Source organism: Pieris brassicae, chromosome 5, assembly GCF_905147105.1.
Source record: "Pieris brassicae chromosome 5, ilPieBrab1.1, whole genome shotgun sequence".
In the NCBI taxonomy this organism is placed as follows: domain Eukaryota; kingdom Metazoa; phylum Arthropoda; class Insecta; order Lepidoptera; family Pieridae; genus Pieris; species Pieris brassicae.
The window spans coordinates 10870123-10887459 of NC_059669.1; the positions used below are offsets into that span (position 1 = coordinate 10870123).

Sequence of the window (17337 nt, forward strand, 5' to 3'; positions counted from 1 at the left end):
TCAAGTAAAAAAATAGATTCATATAGTCGTAATCATAATTTAGCTCATTTCAGGGCATGTCTTTCGTACTCTGTATTCCGATTTTTCTTATGTTTGTGTTTGAAATTTGGTTGACAGATACAAACATTCTCATCTGTGACTACGGTAGTTTCCCCCTCCCCCAATTACTTCCTACCGCCCGTGGTTGCAAGTTGTAAACCGCGCGGCGCCAATCTTCGCCATTTTGTTTTTCTCGAAAACCGCGTTGTCGGCACCCGTGTTGCAGTGCTTATAATTGTGAAGTTTTTAGTTTTTATTGCGATAATTGGGTGTATTTCATTACTTTATTGTTATTTAATTTGATTTTTTCCATGATGTCGGATCGAGAGGTAAGAATAATAATTATTTGTGACACAATAGTACTCAGCTACTGTCCCTGAATTCAATTGTTATTTTGCCGGCGGCTTTAAACGCGTGGTATTTTACAATATCCAATGCTTATTTCAGAGAAGCCGCTCTAGAACTCGAAATGGGTCTCGCGAGCCTGTACCAAAGCCTCCAGCCATGTCTCGCCATAGCAGAAGCCGGTCTAGAACACCTCCCCCGCCTAAATCGTCAAGTCGAAAATATAGGAGCCCGTAAGTCGGCTGATTTCCAATCACATCATGTATTTGAAATCAAATTTTAGACAGAAGCGGTTAATATTGCCTGGAACTGTTAAACATTTCCGTAGCATTTTTTATAGATGTAACCTCGCTGTCAAGGCAACAAATTGCGCAACGGTCAAACAATTCTCAAAAGCTAATTTGATGACAAGTCGAAGTATTAATTCAAACATTAAGATTTCACTTTATACTATAGAACTGAAAACAACTTAAACATAATTGGTTTTTACAGTTTTTGTTTGCCAATATGTATAACTTTGAAATCACTCAACAGCATTTCCGTTATTTGGAAATAAAATTGATGTTTAAACAACATCTTTATCAGTAACATTAACATTGTACTGGTGATAAGGCTTGTAAAATTTTATGATTACTAAAATGCTAGTGATTTTATAGCTCAATACCAGAAATTATTCATATTCATACAAATGACAAACATTGTATTAAACATAACCAACAATGCTGTGTTGTGTCAATCAATAATGTAAATTTAACCTGCCTAAGTTTTGGTTAAAAACATATTAAGCTTTGCATGAAGCAACTGCCAAAGTCTACTATGTCATTAAGGTACTTATTAGTACCATGTGATGGTCCATAATATGGGTGATGCTCTAGGTCGCGTTCCCGCTCCGTGTCACCACGTCGCTATCGCTCAACCCGCTACTCACGCTCTCGCTCCCGGTCATATTCACGAGGCCGGTCCCACTCTCACAGCCCTATGTCATCCAGGCGCAGGCATACTGGTGACCGGGTGAGTCTGGTTAGTACTTTGAATAGATTCCGGACGTTTCTTCTTTGCTCACTAAAATGGATGCTTGCTTCCTATTTGTATTGTTGCCATAGCAACAATATTTCTTAACAGTAAATTTTGGTAAATAAAATTAAATTACATAAAATTATAAGAAAATTTCATACAAAATAGCAAAAGGAACATATTTTTGACAATACTGGTTTGGTAACACAATATAGGAAGAATGAGCCGTAACCATGTGTTAGTAAAGTTATTAAATTTTTAATAGCTTTTTGACAATGGAATCCATTGCTGAGCAATGAAAAAACGTCCTTGAAGGTTTAAAATAGAAATGTATTTGAAATAATTTTTTATATGTATGTACTTGTAACATTTTAGATTAATTGTGATATATCTAGTTGGTTATATAGTACAAATTACTGAGTAGAAATGTAAAATTGTATTTTAGAATTGTGTTCTAACCTTACTTTCTTTTATCCCAGATAGTCGAGATTAAGAAGAACTGGTTGTGGGAACAGCCTGATGTTTCAGATGCCTTGATTTTCGTATAAATTTTGAATGTGTTCTGCATAGTGGTATTATTTTTCTGAGTAGTTAAGCTCAGTAAAACTAGTCTCAAGTCTCATCCTAGTGTTGGGGAATGTATAAAACTGGTTTGATAGTTCTTCCAATTTTCTATATCTTTGTAAAGCATCAGCTTTTTAAATTTTTGTCTGAAACTCAAAAATTTTTTTACACATGCATTTAGAAGAAAACAGTACAGATTTTATACTTTTATGCAACTTATTTAAGTGCCTAAAGGCTATATTAGTGGTGATTTCTTTTACAAAACAGAAACTACACAGGCTAATATGTTTTAAAGACACGAGTCTAGCCTGTGTTATATCCATACCACAATTTTTAGGGCTTGATGTTTTCAGGAGAACCCAACACCTTCCCGTTGTCTGGGTGTGTTTGGGCTAAGTTTGTACACCACCGAACAACAAATTCACCACATTTTCTCCAAATTTGGGAATGTTGATAAAGTTCAAGTAGTTATTGATGCAAAGGTATGTACATTGTATATTAACTAAATATCCTTTTTTAATTTATGTATAAAATAAAAAAATTTAATAGGAAATAATAGACAAGTTCATAAATTTGATCTTCTTGTCATTGATTAAAAGTTTATAATGTATGTAAATTACATTCAAATTATGGTATAATATGTAAGATTTCATTTATGACCTTTGGTGGTAACAACTATTTAGCTATTGGGCCTGTAAATCTTCTAGTTCCTTAACTAAAAAGTATATTATAGCTACTTAATGCCGAGATCAGGTATAGCAAATTTTATGTACCAAATTCCTTTAAATATCATGTAGATATTGCACCTAGACTTGCCACCAAAAACATAGCTTTCATATAAATCACATTTTGTTTATTGATATTGGCTGAGTAGGTATGTGTGTAAAAACTGTGTTTTTATTCAGAATATGTCTCTTTATGTCTTTACCATTGTAACAACCTCCGGATATAACAAGGAAATATAAATATAATAATATAAAGTGTCTTAATCCTATCTTTTTAGACTGGCCGTTCCCGTGGATTCTGCTTTGTATATTTTGAGTCGCAAGAGGATGCTAAGGTGGCAAAGAATGAGTGCACTGGGATGGAAATAGATGGCCGACGGATTAGGGTTGATTTCTCAATCACACAAAGAGCACATACTCCTACACCGGGGATATATATGGGCAAGCCTACACAGTAAGTAATTAATATAAGTAAAAATAGATTAAATGAATACTGTTGTTACAATAGAGTGATTTTGTTTTATATGAATATTATGGGTAATATGTACAGGAAATTGAACTGATGAGCAATTTTAGTTAACTTTTGTGTTCTTTCGTGTTTTTCTAAGTCTGCGTATGTACTGAATTTAAATAAAATATTCATTACGCAAGAAGTGAACCATTTAAAATATATATAACCAACATAGAAATGCTTGTATGAATCCATTCTTCTACGAGTTTCCTTACTGTTGGAAGAGAAATTGAGTAGATTTAGAGAGAGCCGACTTGAAGGAAGGTCAGCTCACTAAAGGCCTACTATTACAGTATAATATCGTTCTAATCGAAACAGTTATTTAATAATTGCATGAACAAATTTTTTATATATTTTTGCACTTATAATGAACTTCTATTCCAAGCCTTACAGTCCGCTTTGGATTATAATATATTTAAAATCTCTTATATCTGTCATTTTTCATAAAATATAGATAAATGTTATTTGTGGATTGTTGAATTTTCGTAGTGATAATCATTTCCGTGTATTATGCAAAATACCAGTTGTTAATAATAATTGGTTTTAACAGGAAAATAGTTATCTGATTATTATTTGTGAACTAATATAGCGATGTAAAATAAAATTCTGTTGTTTTTTTATGTATTTAAAATACTCCACTACAATTTGAATATGTAGACCTTTAGACAGAAAGGGTTATTTTTATTGTTTGCCTTCGTCTTTCTTAAGCTACAATTCTTTTGCAGTTTAAACCGAGGTGACAATGGCTATGAAAGACGTCGGGACCGAGAGTGAGTATACTCCCAAAGGAATATATAGCGAGGTTTTTATAGTGAAGGACTTCAATAACATAACTTGAAATATACATGAAACTGAATTAATTCAATAGAAGCAATTTCGCCTAGTGTGTGATTACGGATCTTCACAATGTACACAAATTTCAGCGACTACTACTACCGCGGTGGCGGCGGCGGTGGTGGCGGAGGCGGCGGTGGCGGCGGCGGCTACAGGGAGCGAGACTACTACGCGAGAGGATACCGGCACCGGTCTCCGTCGCCGCACTACCGCAGGTCGCGGCGCTACGAGAGGGAGCGGTCCTACTCGCCACGTAAGTACTACGCTATCTGTCGCTACAGCAGCGGTACTCTGACATTTTGACATTGTTTATATATATATATATAACACATTTCTTTAACGGAGACTAAAAATTCGTGTTAGGAGGTCCCTATTTAATTTACAAAATGATAACCATGGTAATAAATGAAGTGTTTTTCCATTTTGTATGGCTGTAAAGTGAAATTTGATTTACCGAATTTGTAAAAATCTATTAATGTAATGATTTTCTATAATAAATATAAAGCGAGGTTAAATACTTTATTATATAAAATTTGAAATAGTTATCATTTTGTAAATATTACCCAAAAGTATACTCATTAGATGTATTCAAAATAATTTGTTTCACTTTTAATAAGCGAATGTGAAATTGTTCTAGAGTACTGCTGATTATTGCATCTTCATTAAATGACTGAAAGCGACAAAACTTACGAACAATATTTGTATAAAAAAATTAAAAAAAAACCGTTATTACTAAATCTTCATAGTAACTATTGAGAACTATGACATAACAGCATTGTCAATATAAAAAAAGGTAATGGTGTTCTTTCCGCAGACTCTTATTTTAACTAAGTATACAAATGTTTTTGAAAGATTTTGTGCTTTTTTGTTCTTAAAATCTCAATAATTAATTCCCTTTGCTCTATATTTTAATTGTTAATCGCATTTTGACACTATAATTAACCATTTCACATGATAATCCCCAAAATAATTTAGATCTCCACCACCCTAAGCATTGTTTACACTTAAGGTAAGTATTATTCAGGTTGCTGGAGATTTTAGAACTAAAAGTTGCCTTATCAGTCTTCACGTTGGTTAAAATGAACATATCTATCCATATAGGTACATATATATATTGTAGTAAAAGTTGGTATGTATATATTTAAAGTATATAGATATAGCATAGCGATGCCCCGTCTCCAGTATAATAGTCGCGTGTCGTCGTGTATCGTGTATTACATGGGTTTTTGACTTTGCAGGTCGGTATTAGGTTCGCGACGTGACGTCACTTCAGCCATAACTTTTAGCACCCAAAGCCGGCCATTGCATTTATTGAACCTGTCCTCGGCTCAGCACTGAGTGCGGGTGCGATGAGGGTCCTAGTTGTAAGCAGCGCTAAGACGCCACTAGATGTACTTCTAATAAAGATTAACATTAAAGCTAATATTGATTTTGTTTGTTTGAAAAGGTATTGAAACAAGAAGTAAAGGATGAAGTTCCTTGAAAAACTAACTGTGTTGAAGTTTTGAATGTTTGAAATGTATCGGTGGCCGGACTGCGCCGAACGTTGCCTGAGCGAATTAAAAGAGTATGATCACGTGAAGCACGGAAGATCGCCCTCAGATCATAGTCTTTACATACGTTTACACACACAGATATTTTTTAAGCGACTCGTGCGTATTTCTATTCGATTCCGTAGATGTAATTATATATAGTTTGGTGATATTGCATTCTAGTGTAGACTTTTGTGAACGAGTTGTTAATAAATAATGATTTTTCCAAGTCATGGCTCTTCATGGTTCATTCTGCCCACCCGCTCTTTCCATACTATCCCATCCGTCTATTATGAAGGGCTTCGGATGATCACATTCGCCCTATCTATCTATATAAGAATTATTAGCCAGTACCCAAAAACGTTAAGGATCTGACGGGGACATGTTTCGTAGTCCACAGAGATTTACGTTTTCGAATACGAGCCGTAGTTGGGAAAACTATTTATGTATGATATTATCATTAGCATTAGTCGGTATTTCTAGAAGCATTTCATTGTAGGGTAGATTAAAAACTCATGTATTTATTACTTTTATTCTCAGTACACATACAAGTTAACAAAAAATCTCACTATCGGGTTTTCAAGTTCTTAAAATATCTATGTATAGAAGTATAAATAAATATAGCATATAATTGGCACTTCTTTCTACGTGGAATGCGGTGATTTAGAACGAAGTAGAAAACTATAATTTTATATTTTGGACGCCTCGTTTCTCTAGCAAAACCTTAATAACAAACCAAACCATTTTTTCTTAACAAATTCCGACAACCGTCACGATCGATTAGCGCTTTCATCTGTTACTACGAGTGAGATTCTGAGATGAGATGCAGGATCATCCGACTTCCCGTAGCCGATAATTTTTTGACGTACGGAGGTCATTCTCGTTTCTGAATCTTAGGGGCAGATGTTTTTCGTATTCACACATTATGGTGTTTTAGTTTGTGCTTCAGTGAATTTTGCACCATCAACATATCAATCTTAGGTTCAAAATTCAATGAGACGGTAAATCACCCTAATATTGAACAATAATAAATAGTATAAATAAAAAACATAAATTCTACAAACAATTCTTCAACACGCGCAGTTTAAGAAATGCAACATAATACTGCAGTAACAAAATAATTAAACATAAATTTTATAAACTATAATATTCTAAACATTACAAGTACAAATACAAAATGCCTTAAACAACCATAAATAGTAATAACTAGAAATGGTAAGGACGTTGTAGCCTGTAGGCAAAAGTAAAATAACACGACTGAGGGTTGCCATGTTTCGTACTTCAAAATTATAATTGGTTCACCTTGGAGCTTATTGTGAAATTTGACATGACGTAGTATTCAAATTTAGTGAGTTCTGATAGTCTGTCCAATGGGACGTTAAAATCTGGTATAAGTATTAAAAAAATCATGTCCTAGACGTATTAAACCTACTAGGCGAGCATAGCACGCATATATCATTCTTAGCCTCAAACTAAATCTAAACTATAAAGCTACAAGACTGCAAGATTGAGCAGACTAGCTATAAAGAATGGCCGGAACAAGCTAGTAATAGCATTTTCACGTTACAAAATGGCTGGAATTACTGCATAACAAAACATCGGACGAATTGCAATAAAACTATCAAATGTAAATAAACATTTTTAGATGGCATCAAAGATATGTACGGATCCTGTTTACTCTACATAGGTATATGGTGCACCGTCCTTTGAAAAGAGATTTGAGGAGGATATCATTAAGTTACTGTCATCTGAAGTAAAACCAGTGACAAATTAAAAGAGTGCGAAAGAGTCATCTCTTGACAAAGATAAAGTGCAAAAATTAGCTTCGAGTAACAACAGTAAGCAAAGACCAAGAAAACTACGCATTTCTAGAAGATTTTTAAGGTCTTTGTTATAGGTTAAAACTACGTTAAGAGTATTTCTATAGGAAGGAAGTCAAGTCATATAAAATCAAACATTTACATTCCTAGTGAAATAATTTTTTTATCCTATACTATCTACATTACTAATATCCAAATACACAAAACTCTCCAAATAACAACTTGTCGATTAAACACACAGTTAAGTAGTATATTTGAGAGCAAATACTCAATTGATTTTATTCACCAGATTCAATTAACACATTTTTTCATAAATAACAATTCCTAGCCGAAATAAATATCGTAAATATAAAGTAATGTATGGTTTTAATATTGTCTGGAATGTAAATATTAAAAATACCTTCAATAAAATATACTAATTACAAATGGAATGTAATAAATAACTATTACCACAACAATAAATTGTGTTTGGAAAATTGATGAGTCGTGATGTTATGTTAAAATACTGATTTGGTTTTTTGAAAAACTAATATGTTCCAGTAACTTCAGACTTTGATATATCATTGTCATATTTCTAAAAATTCTCTGCAAAATTGAACTGGTTTCGAGATATCTTGTAAAAATTTCTCAATTCATATGTTCCGATTTTAAGTCATTCATATTTTCGGGTGGGCATCCTCCGAGTCAAGTTTTTACCTCACTTTGGTGGGAATGTTTTTGTAAATCCAATCTACAGTATTAAAGCCGAGTGGTCCCTGTGCAATCTTCGTCTGGCGCGGAGAGGAGCAGTCGCGAGAATGTCAGAAGGTGGAGGAAGGCCGGGCTGTCTCTGGCCATTCTCTTGGTAAAAAATTTGCGATTTCCCACAGGACACTCCTAATACTACACTGTCTTCGCTCCTGCAAATATATAAACGAGTTTTATCAGTACAGTAGGTTCTAGCAGCAACATTCTCAGCGATACTAAATTCAATCTCGATGATAAAAAAGGAAGTTGGTTTTTGTTTTTATCGATTTATATTGAGACCTGATTAACATATACAATATAGTTCCGAAAAATATTCAAATTGAATTAATTTAGCAGACCAAATATTGTTATGCTTTGCCTGGTGTTATTTTTTTTCGTTAGGATACAATCTTTATTATAATCTTATAAAAGTTTTTGTCATTTTTATACAGTAATATCGTAACCATGGTAACAACAGGTTCACTAATCAATGTATACAATACGCCGAACGCGCTATAAACGAAATAAAAACGAATAACAAATACTTTTCAAATATCAAACTTAATGTTCCCAACCGAATATAAGACCAATAAAATCTCCCGAACATTTATTTTTGGAATGAAATTACTAAACATGTATTTTTGGAAAGTCCTTGGTCCCAAAGAAAAACTGGTTCTCGAAAGACCAATCGCGCCGAAACTAATAAAAAAGAAATTTTTTGTCCAATGGTAATTTACATAACGAGGTATAACAAGTGCATTTATTAAATATTTATGAAAGTATTTTTTTCTATATAATGACAATTATTAATACAAATACTATTTCAAGTATAGTTGAAAGGAACGCTTCTCTAAGATACTCTTCGTCTATTTATGAACTGCATTTTTATCGTAATTTTATACATTCTTTAATTTTTATACATTGATATGTACAACGAACGAAGGAAACCCACTCGCTTTCTCGAATTTGTTTTTGGAGATTCTTGCCCCCCCCCCCCCCATGAAACGCGCCGTAACGTTTCTGTATCCAATAGTAAAACGTTTCGTGACGAACTCTAGTGACTCTTTATACCTAAAACTTACCATTATGTGGTGTAAAGTACTGGAAAGTGGAAAATAATATTAACAATAACGCGTAATTTAATCCCCGCCCCGCATCGTAACGTTTTACAACTTACGTAATACTTGAACGCTCCCTTATACACTAACAGTCTAATAGACGCACTGTAAGGCCCAATTAGTTAATAATGATCGTCATAATTCTTGATAGAAAAACTCAACTCATACAATGAGTTTTTCTGTTTCAGTCAAATGACCACGAAACGTCGAGTCGAGAGATAAATTCACTTTAATTCATGTTAAATGTTTTAAACTATTGTTATGTTTTAATTTTTTCTAGCTATTTAGAAGTAAGCTTATTAACTTATTATTACCTCAATATAAACTCCGAGGTGTCACTGTCTTCCTCGAATTCGTTGTGTATGAGTCCCATAGTCGCAATGTCCATGGCTGCCCATGGACCACCTTTCTTAACAGTTCCCCAATCCGGATCCAGCATCAAGTAGCTGTAGTCGTGAGCTTCCGGTCCCGCCACAAGTGGGTCTATACAATGCTGCTCGATTGGACCTAATGCGTTAAGTGAAGTTTCCCACTGAAACACAGGAATATAGTCAGTTCTAGACGAATTTAAATTACTATTCATATAATTAATTTAAACCAACTAACAAACCTGTAAAGCCTAATTGGGTAGCGATTTTCAAGACGCTAAATTATTTTAGGTTAACCTTGGAACTCTCAAGTTAATGAACTCTAATTTTCTTTAAATATATATAACAGAGTGCGAAAAGGAGGCTGTCCTGATGTTAAGTGATACCGCCGTACACTCACATTTAAGGTTCGCAAGTCCGTTGCCGGCCTTTTAAGAGGTGGTACGGCTTCTTCTAGAAGGACCTTAAGTCGAATTGGTTCGGAAATACATCTGTGGGCAGCTGGTGCCACATAGTGGAACGACGGACGTCGAGGTGATACGGATGGTATTTTGTATTCTGTCTGAAACCAGTTGCAGGTGTTAATCCGAACAACTTCTCTGAATTGAATTCTTACCAAGGAATTAATAGTTTCTGGATCATTAGCTGCCTCAACATCCATGAGCGCCAACAGCGCCATATTGTGTAGACCACTCACAAAAAGAGCGCATTTAACTGCGTGAGCTGTATAGTCCGGTAACATTTCTCCTTCAGCATCTGATTCACTATCAGACTCGCTGTCCCATTCATTTTGGATCTGTTTCGATCTGGAACTGCGCAAGACAGAAGTCCATTTTTAGATTTATTGGGTGCATAGTTAATAGTCGATAGTAGCTAAGACAAAGATTAAGATGTGTTTAAGACGCGTTGATGTTTTTGAAGGAAATGTATGAAGTCCAAATTTAGAAGGAAAATTAGAGAAAAACTTAAAAAGAAAGAAATAAAGTTTAGAAATCTAGGCTTCAAACGATTAACATTTATTATTTACAGCTTATGTTTAAACTCAAATTTTATGTTATTATTAAAAAATAATAGAAAATCTTTTGCTATCTATTAATATTTTCTAAGTTCACTTTTAAATCATACTATACTAAGTCAGAGTAAGCGGGGAGAGGAACTTACCTTTCGCTAAAGTTAATCTGTTTCTCTAAGCTGGGCGTTAAAATATCGCGTAACTCCAACGGCGTCATAACCCTACTACTGTATCCACTAGATTTGTCTGAAAATGCTAGATGACTCAATTTTTCCATAAGCGGTGTTAGCTGAACACCAGATAACTTTTTCTTAAAACCGACATCTGTTTCTGTTTGTTCTGTATTTAGAGATTTCAGGGGTAATGATAGAGATTTCCGTCTAGACTGATCCGTTACGGCCAAGGTCTTTGTTGAGTCTTTAGCTATTTTCTTCGGCGTTCGCTGAGGGGATTTCGCCAATTCGGAGTCAAAATCTTGAAATTTGTCCAGTTCACATAATTTTAGATTGAAGTTAAACATATTTTCTTCCTTCTTGTCTTTCATTCCGGCATAATACTGTTCGAGATACTGATTAAATAGTGACTCTGAGATCGCAATGCCATCATTTCTGAATACTGGAAAGGAGGGATCATTTATTGTAATGGTGTTTTGATTCTTCCGTTGTAGAGGTGATAAATCCAGCGACTCTTTAGACTTCAATATGATTTTGGAACCATTTCTAGAGATCTTTTTAAACGTTTCTTGCAAGTCGGTAACACTGGCCAGCTTTCGCAAAGGTTCTGGTTTGTTAATAAAATGTTCTGCTACACAGTCAGAATTGAGTACCGTTTCAGTATCTCGTTTTTCGTCTACTTTATTTTCTATGTTTTTGAGAACGTCCGGCTCTACGTCTGATTTCTCCTGACTTTCGAGATTTTGACAGATGGAGAGCATGTTTCCGTGTAAGCGTTTGAACTCGACCATTGGTGTCGAGCATACGCTGGTCTGTCCCGTGAATACGTTTTCATTTTCTTTCACATCTTCATCGAGTGACTTCTGGTTTTTAAAGCTTAGTGAGAGTTTGTTGGGACGTGATCTTGGTTTGTTCGCGAACGGGACGACGTCAGGCATACTGGGCTTTCTTTTTTCTCCCGGTATCTCCTCTCTATTTGGAGGCGAGATCATTGTGTGGTCCTCTTCTGGCACGGCTGTGAATAATAAAGACTTATCCCTTTTCATGCCTGACTGTGGGTGTTCTCTAACTTTTTCTTTTTCAATTTCTTGAGCCTGTAACATATGGAAAAGTAAAACGACGAATATTTTAGGGAAAGCTATGTATTGTTCGACCATATACATACCTTTTTGAATCCGTTAATCATTTCTTCTCCATTTCGAGCGAAGTCCTGCAATTTGCTAGATTGTTTCTTCAAACTGCTGTATGTCTTTTTACCGACGTATACCACTAATACTTGGGATCCTAGAGGCAAAGGCGTATCCGTCTGGAGCGTTTCTGCTGGAGATTTTATTCGATACGGGTCTACAACTGTTATGTATGAGGTCAGACTTGGTGGTAGTTGAGTTGAAATTATCCTGTAAACAAATTAATTTTATCTTCTACTGTTTTAAAATTTTATCGAGTAAGAAACGATAGGTTTTTGTTAATTTATTTAGTTAAAATACAAAATCAGCCCCCGGAATATACTAAAAAAATCTTTAAATCTACATACTACATACTAAACGTTACTGTAATATAAAAAAGTTGCCTTTCATTTTGTAAATTAATCACAAACCCACGCAAATAGCTTCACTATACTTAAATATGTAGAATTATTAAACAAAACAATATTCTGTTGAAAGATTTTTATTACTGGTTCAAACGTGTTCTCATCACATTGAAATAAATGTAAAGAATGCAAAGTGGGACGTGTGACTGTCGGCGATTAATAATGTAAGTTACATTTATGCGTATAGGTACAGTTACAGTGATTACAGTAAATATTTAATCAATATGTATTAAACGATGTGCTATGGTAATTTGTATGAAAGAGCAGTGTTGGTCAGCTTGCGACTCTCATCCCTAAGGTCGTATGTTCTATCTTTCTATGTGGGGATTTGGCATAGTCTCGAACGGTGAAGGGAAACATCGTTTGGAAACCGGATTGCCTTAGAACCAAAAAGTCGACGGCGTGTGTCAGGCATAGGACAAGACCTTCTTGCCTATTAAATTGACAAATGATCATGAAACCGATCCTAAAAATGTTGTAGCGCTATTTTTTTTACAAATTAATACAATTGCTACAGCGACTAGTGTCAATATATCAAGATATGCTCCAAGAGGAACCAGGGCACCTATAAGGCTTATTTGTATAGGTTTAAGGTTAATTTCTCCTAACTTTAAATGCCGCAAACTACAACCAGAAAAGGTAAATCGTGAGCACTGCAAGGGAAAGAACTTCATAGTTTGACATTTAATTAATAACCGTTAAACAGACTGTCTGTCTCACTAGAGGACACGTCACTTATAATACTAATAAATCACTGTACATGCTTAACGACTTTATTACGCAATATATACGCAATAAAATTCCTTAATAAATAACTCAAAACCCGTTTTGAAAACTTCCTGTTAAAGGTCCCATTAAAACAAGTCATTAGTAAGGGAACTCTTTATATACAGTGTTTACGGTAAGGTCAAACACAGTATGTGGTCAAAATATTTCATGTTTGCTAAACATGAGCTGCAAGAAACTAAACACTGGTTGAATATGCCAACGTAATCAACTAATATTTGGTATTTGTTATTAATATTCCCTATTGAGTAATAATTAACTCTTATCCTGCCTGGAAGACATTGCTCGAAAGCGATAAGGCCTCTAGTCGTTCATTTAATTATTTACCGTATTATACTTCTGTATGCAAAAAAGTGTCAATAAATCAATTAATAACTCAGGAATGGCATTCTAATGATGAAATATTCTAATCAAAAAATATTATGGCTTTTGTGTGCATTCGTTTCAAAAATAAAAAACTAGGTATAAATTTGGAGGTTTATGTTTCAAGCACTCAATTTTGATAAATATCAGTTGTATACTGTTGTTTGTCTTAATGATACAGACGTCGCTCTAGGCCTATTTATTTTACAATAGCAGTACAAAAGAAAAAAAACCTCCAGTGTAACAAGCCTTAACACGCAAACTAAAAATAAACAAGACGCGACAAGTCCAAAATAAATGCCGAAACTTACGGCACTCACTTTAAATAATGAGTGTTTATTTTTGCAAGCGAACAGATATTGACTTTAAGGAACATGCAAGAATTTTATCTTTTACGTCATCAAAAAGGCACAGAACACAGACACAACAACACAGATTGAATAGGTAATAAATAGGTATTTGTATGTGTGTACAATTTTTATAATTCTAATACATATTTAAATACGCTGTAAAACCAAAGAATTACCAGAAGACCGAGTCGAGCCAAGTAATATAGATAACGGAACCAGTTGGCTCATGGGGTCATGAGCCTCCTGGGACCTGGACTGGGCTTCACTATATCACACAGTTTTAATTGCTACTAAGGTATAATAGATTCTGTAGAAACAATTCACTTTATGAATATACTATTAGAATTTTGTTAGAAAATAGAAAGATGAATGGACGAAGAAAGTGACGGAATGGCTGACAAAAGAAAACTAGGAAGACAAATAAAAAGATGGGAAGATGATGTGCGAAGAGCAGCCGGCCCTATGTGGCTACGTAACGCTAGAAACGGAGAAGAATGCAAGATCTTAGAGGCTTATGTCCAAGGACAAGCTGTATAATAGAAATTAACCGGCTTGCCGATTAATTATTAGTGTTTCTTTTTATGTACTAGTATAAGAAATTACAGTAATAAAGGGCTTTTATTATTATGATTAGAATTTTTTGCTAGATACGATTTTGTTGAACGCCAAATCGTTAAATATAAAGGGACAACTCACTTATTATTATACAAAATGACGCCTCCCAAAACTCCTTTACTTCGTCGACACTGCTCCAAAATTTGCATCGACTCCAAATAAACTGATGTGGCACTCTGCAAAATAAATAAACATCTATTAACTTCAACGCTAACAGCGGCGTTAATCGTTTACGTATACTGTTACTTAGCAAATACTGCTGTGCGGTGAACAGGGTTTTTGTCTCACGGTGTTTTTATCTTATGCAGTCGTAATTAAATGGAATTTCCGCTATGTTATTGCGCAGATTTTTGTCATCTTTATTTATTTGTAAATATAGTCGTCTCTCGATAATTTAAAGCTCAAGGTACTAGAGATAATCTTCAAATTATCAAGAGTTTAACATAACAAGTAAGGGGAGGGTTGATAAAAAAATATTGATTTATTATTATGTATTAACAATTGAATACAATTGTTTAAAAGCGACTTCCGTCTATCATTGTTCAAAGAAAAAACGATTGACAGGTCTGTACATATATGTAAACAAAGAATGATAAACACTTCAAATTATCGCATGTTGGCGAGCAAGATACTATTCCTTCAACTTCAAATTACCGAAGGGACCAAGTAACATTGGTTTTATTCAAATTATCAAGAGTATCGACGGTAAGATAGTTTTTATATAGATTTAAATATATCACAGTCCTATGCTTCAAAAACAGACGTGATCTGTTCAAACTATTTAGCTGATTTGCACCAGTTTTATAATTTAATCGACTTTGATTACGGCTGAGTCAGTGGTTGAGGACCGGATGATTCAAAAATATACAAATATCGACTAGTCTAGTCCAAAAGGAATAAAATCAATATGTTTTTAAATTAATATTAAGATATGTTTTTTTTAATACAAAAAGAAACCAAACACGCTACAACCCTTTGTCTTGGGCTTCAGATTTCGTAATTCTTTTTTTCGCCAAACATTTTTTTAAATTGCCAAGTAGATGATCAGAAGACTGATCACCTACTTGGCAATTTACACCTTACACACGTAGGTCTTATGATGTTCCTGACGATGTTTTCTCACCACACAACCGAGTGTTAATTATGAACACATTCGAACAACCTCGAGGTTTAAGGGTCTTATTTCTCGCTGTCCTGGTGAAATTAAATCATTATGCGAAACCGGTTAGCTTAAAATTGTAATGCATTATTTTCTATAGCGAACTGCACGGAACGAAACTGAACGGTTTTTAATTAACAATTAAAAACCGTTCAGTTTTTGTGTACGTCATAAACAATCCATCTCATCCAAACGCGCATATCTCAAAGTATTTAAAACTCTCGTAAAACTTAAAACATTACGTCCCTTTGTAGGCTCAAAGGACTGAAAGAGGATTATGACTTTGTCAAAAAGAAAAATTAAGCATAAAAGGAAATTGCGAAAAATAGAGCGCTCGAATAGCGGTTCAAACGACGTCATTAAAGTAGAACAAATCCCGCTTTGAATGGATATAACGTGAATTGTTAATTTCGTTATCTGATGGAATTTTACTGGAGTGAAATCGTTAATCCCGTAGTACTTGTAATTAAAGTAAACATTGTCTTATCTTGTAGTATCAGCAAATACAAACAAACATTTTATAGAGATGTTGCTCATATTTTTAAGTGATTGATGAGTGATTGAGATGAACACACAAAAATTTACAATTTATATGTGTAATGCCTCAGAACCATGCAAATCTTAAAGATTTTTGCCGTCACATGAAATATATTAATTACACAATAGACAATACTATGATTGTACATACCTACCATCTGAAAGTATTATGACCAGCCAACTTTAATATTTCTTAACTAAAGAAAACATTAAATTCGATATTTTCCAAGTTTGTGATCTTAATTTCGCCTTTCACACCACACTTAATACTGGTCGTGTTAAGTGTGGCCAATTGGACCAATTCAATTGAATATTGGAATGAATTGAATTACAAATGATTGGAATGTACTAATATCAATGATCAATATAAAAAAAGTATTTTTAAGCGCCTATTGCAGTGGTGTATGCCACCCCCCCTACAACTATAAAATGATGTATGTTGAATACAATATACATAATTTTTATAAAAATAATAAACTTGAATAATAGGTTTTAGGAAGAAATTACTAGATTTTTTTCATGAAATTATATATTTTTTTAGTAAATTTTTGGATAGCCCCCTTTAGAAAAGAACTGTAGGGCGTAAGCGGCATTGTTAAGCGAATAAGCACTTTTAAAGGCGTTATAAAAACAAAACTTCTTGTTTTTATAAATTTTTGGTAAAATTTATGTTGTATTTTAGAATAAACAGATTATATACTGTATATGATGTACTTTAAATAAAAAAATCAAACATACGAAAAGTGTCCAATATGTTATTAATGTACTCGTAAACAAATAATAAATATGTGGAGGTTTATGGAATAGAGTGTTGGCTTGACGTGCGCCTCTCATTCCTGAGGTCATAGGTTCCAACCCCGGCTGTTCACCTATGTACTTTACTATGTGCGCACTTAACATACGATCGCAGACATAAAGAGGTCGACGGCGTGTGTAAGACACAGAAGGCTGATCACCTACTTGCCTATTAGATAATATAATTGATCACGAAACAGTTACAGAAATTTGAGGCCCAGAACTAAACGGCGCTATTGTTTTTTTTACGACAATATTAATAATTATTTATAATATGTAAGAATGACCTTGGTTTTGACAACTTATTATTGTGTCTATCCGAAAAGTAAGAAGTTCACGCTGGGAACGTCAAGATTTTAG

The 17337-nt window shown here is 34.1% G+C and overlaps 2 protein-coding genes across 4 annotated transcripts in view; one reads left to right on the forward strand and one right to left on the reverse strand.

Annotated features, from left to right (window-relative positions):
• Positions 1-158: 158 nt before the first annotated feature.
• On the forward strand, positions 159-5793 carry LOC123710255 (transformer-2 protein homolog alpha). Of its 3 annotated transcripts, none has more exons than XM_045662043.1 (8): positions 159-368; positions 487-617; positions 1260-1404; positions 2316-2444; positions 2966-3141; positions 3924-3968; positions 4122-4285; positions 5480-5793. In XM_045662043.1, the coding sequence occupies exons 1-8, from the start codon at positions 351-353 to the stop codon at positions 5503-5505; spliced, it is 834 nt and encodes a 277-aa protein (XP_045517999.1). In that variant the 5' UTR covers positions 159-350; the 3' UTR covers positions 5506-5793. The 3 variants fall into 3 exon arrangements, with proteins under 3 accessions (XP_045517999.1, XP_045518000.1, XP_045518001.1); XM_045662044.1 differs by having other exon boundaries at positions 160-368; positions 2319-2444; XM_045662045.1 differs by having other exon boundaries at positions 161-368; positions 5271-5793.
• A 304-nt stretch (positions 5794-6097) lies between these two features.
• LOC123709630 overlaps positions 6098-17337 on the reverse strand; it is a 29301-nt gene continuing 18061 nt past the window's right edge. The window contains exons 5-10 of the mRNA XM_045661085.1: positions 14568-14662; positions 11947-12178; positions 10758-11875; positions 10213-10408; positions 9543-9760; positions 6098-8283 (exon numbers count right to left, since the gene is read on the reverse strand). Of these exons, the coding sequence (XP_045517041.1) occupies positions 8115-8283; positions 9543-9760; positions 10213-10408; positions 10758-11875; positions 11947-12178; positions 14568-14662 (2028 nt within the window). The 3' untranslated portion in view covers positions 6098-8114. The remainder of the gene's footprint in view (positions 8284-9542; positions 9761-10212; positions 10409-10757; positions 11876-11946; positions 12179-14567; positions 14663-17337) is intronic.

Coding starts and splice junctions, on each gene's coding strand:
- LOC123710255 (XM_045662043.1), top strand. Junction 2,445..2,965: donor AAGTAGTTATTGATGCAAAG/GTATGTACATTG, acceptor CTATCTTTTTAG/ACTGGCCGTTCCCGTGGATT. Junction 4,286..5,479: donor GGAGCGGTCCTACTCGCCAC/GTAAGTACTACG, acceptor TTGTTTGAAAAG/GTATTGAAACAAGAAGTAAA.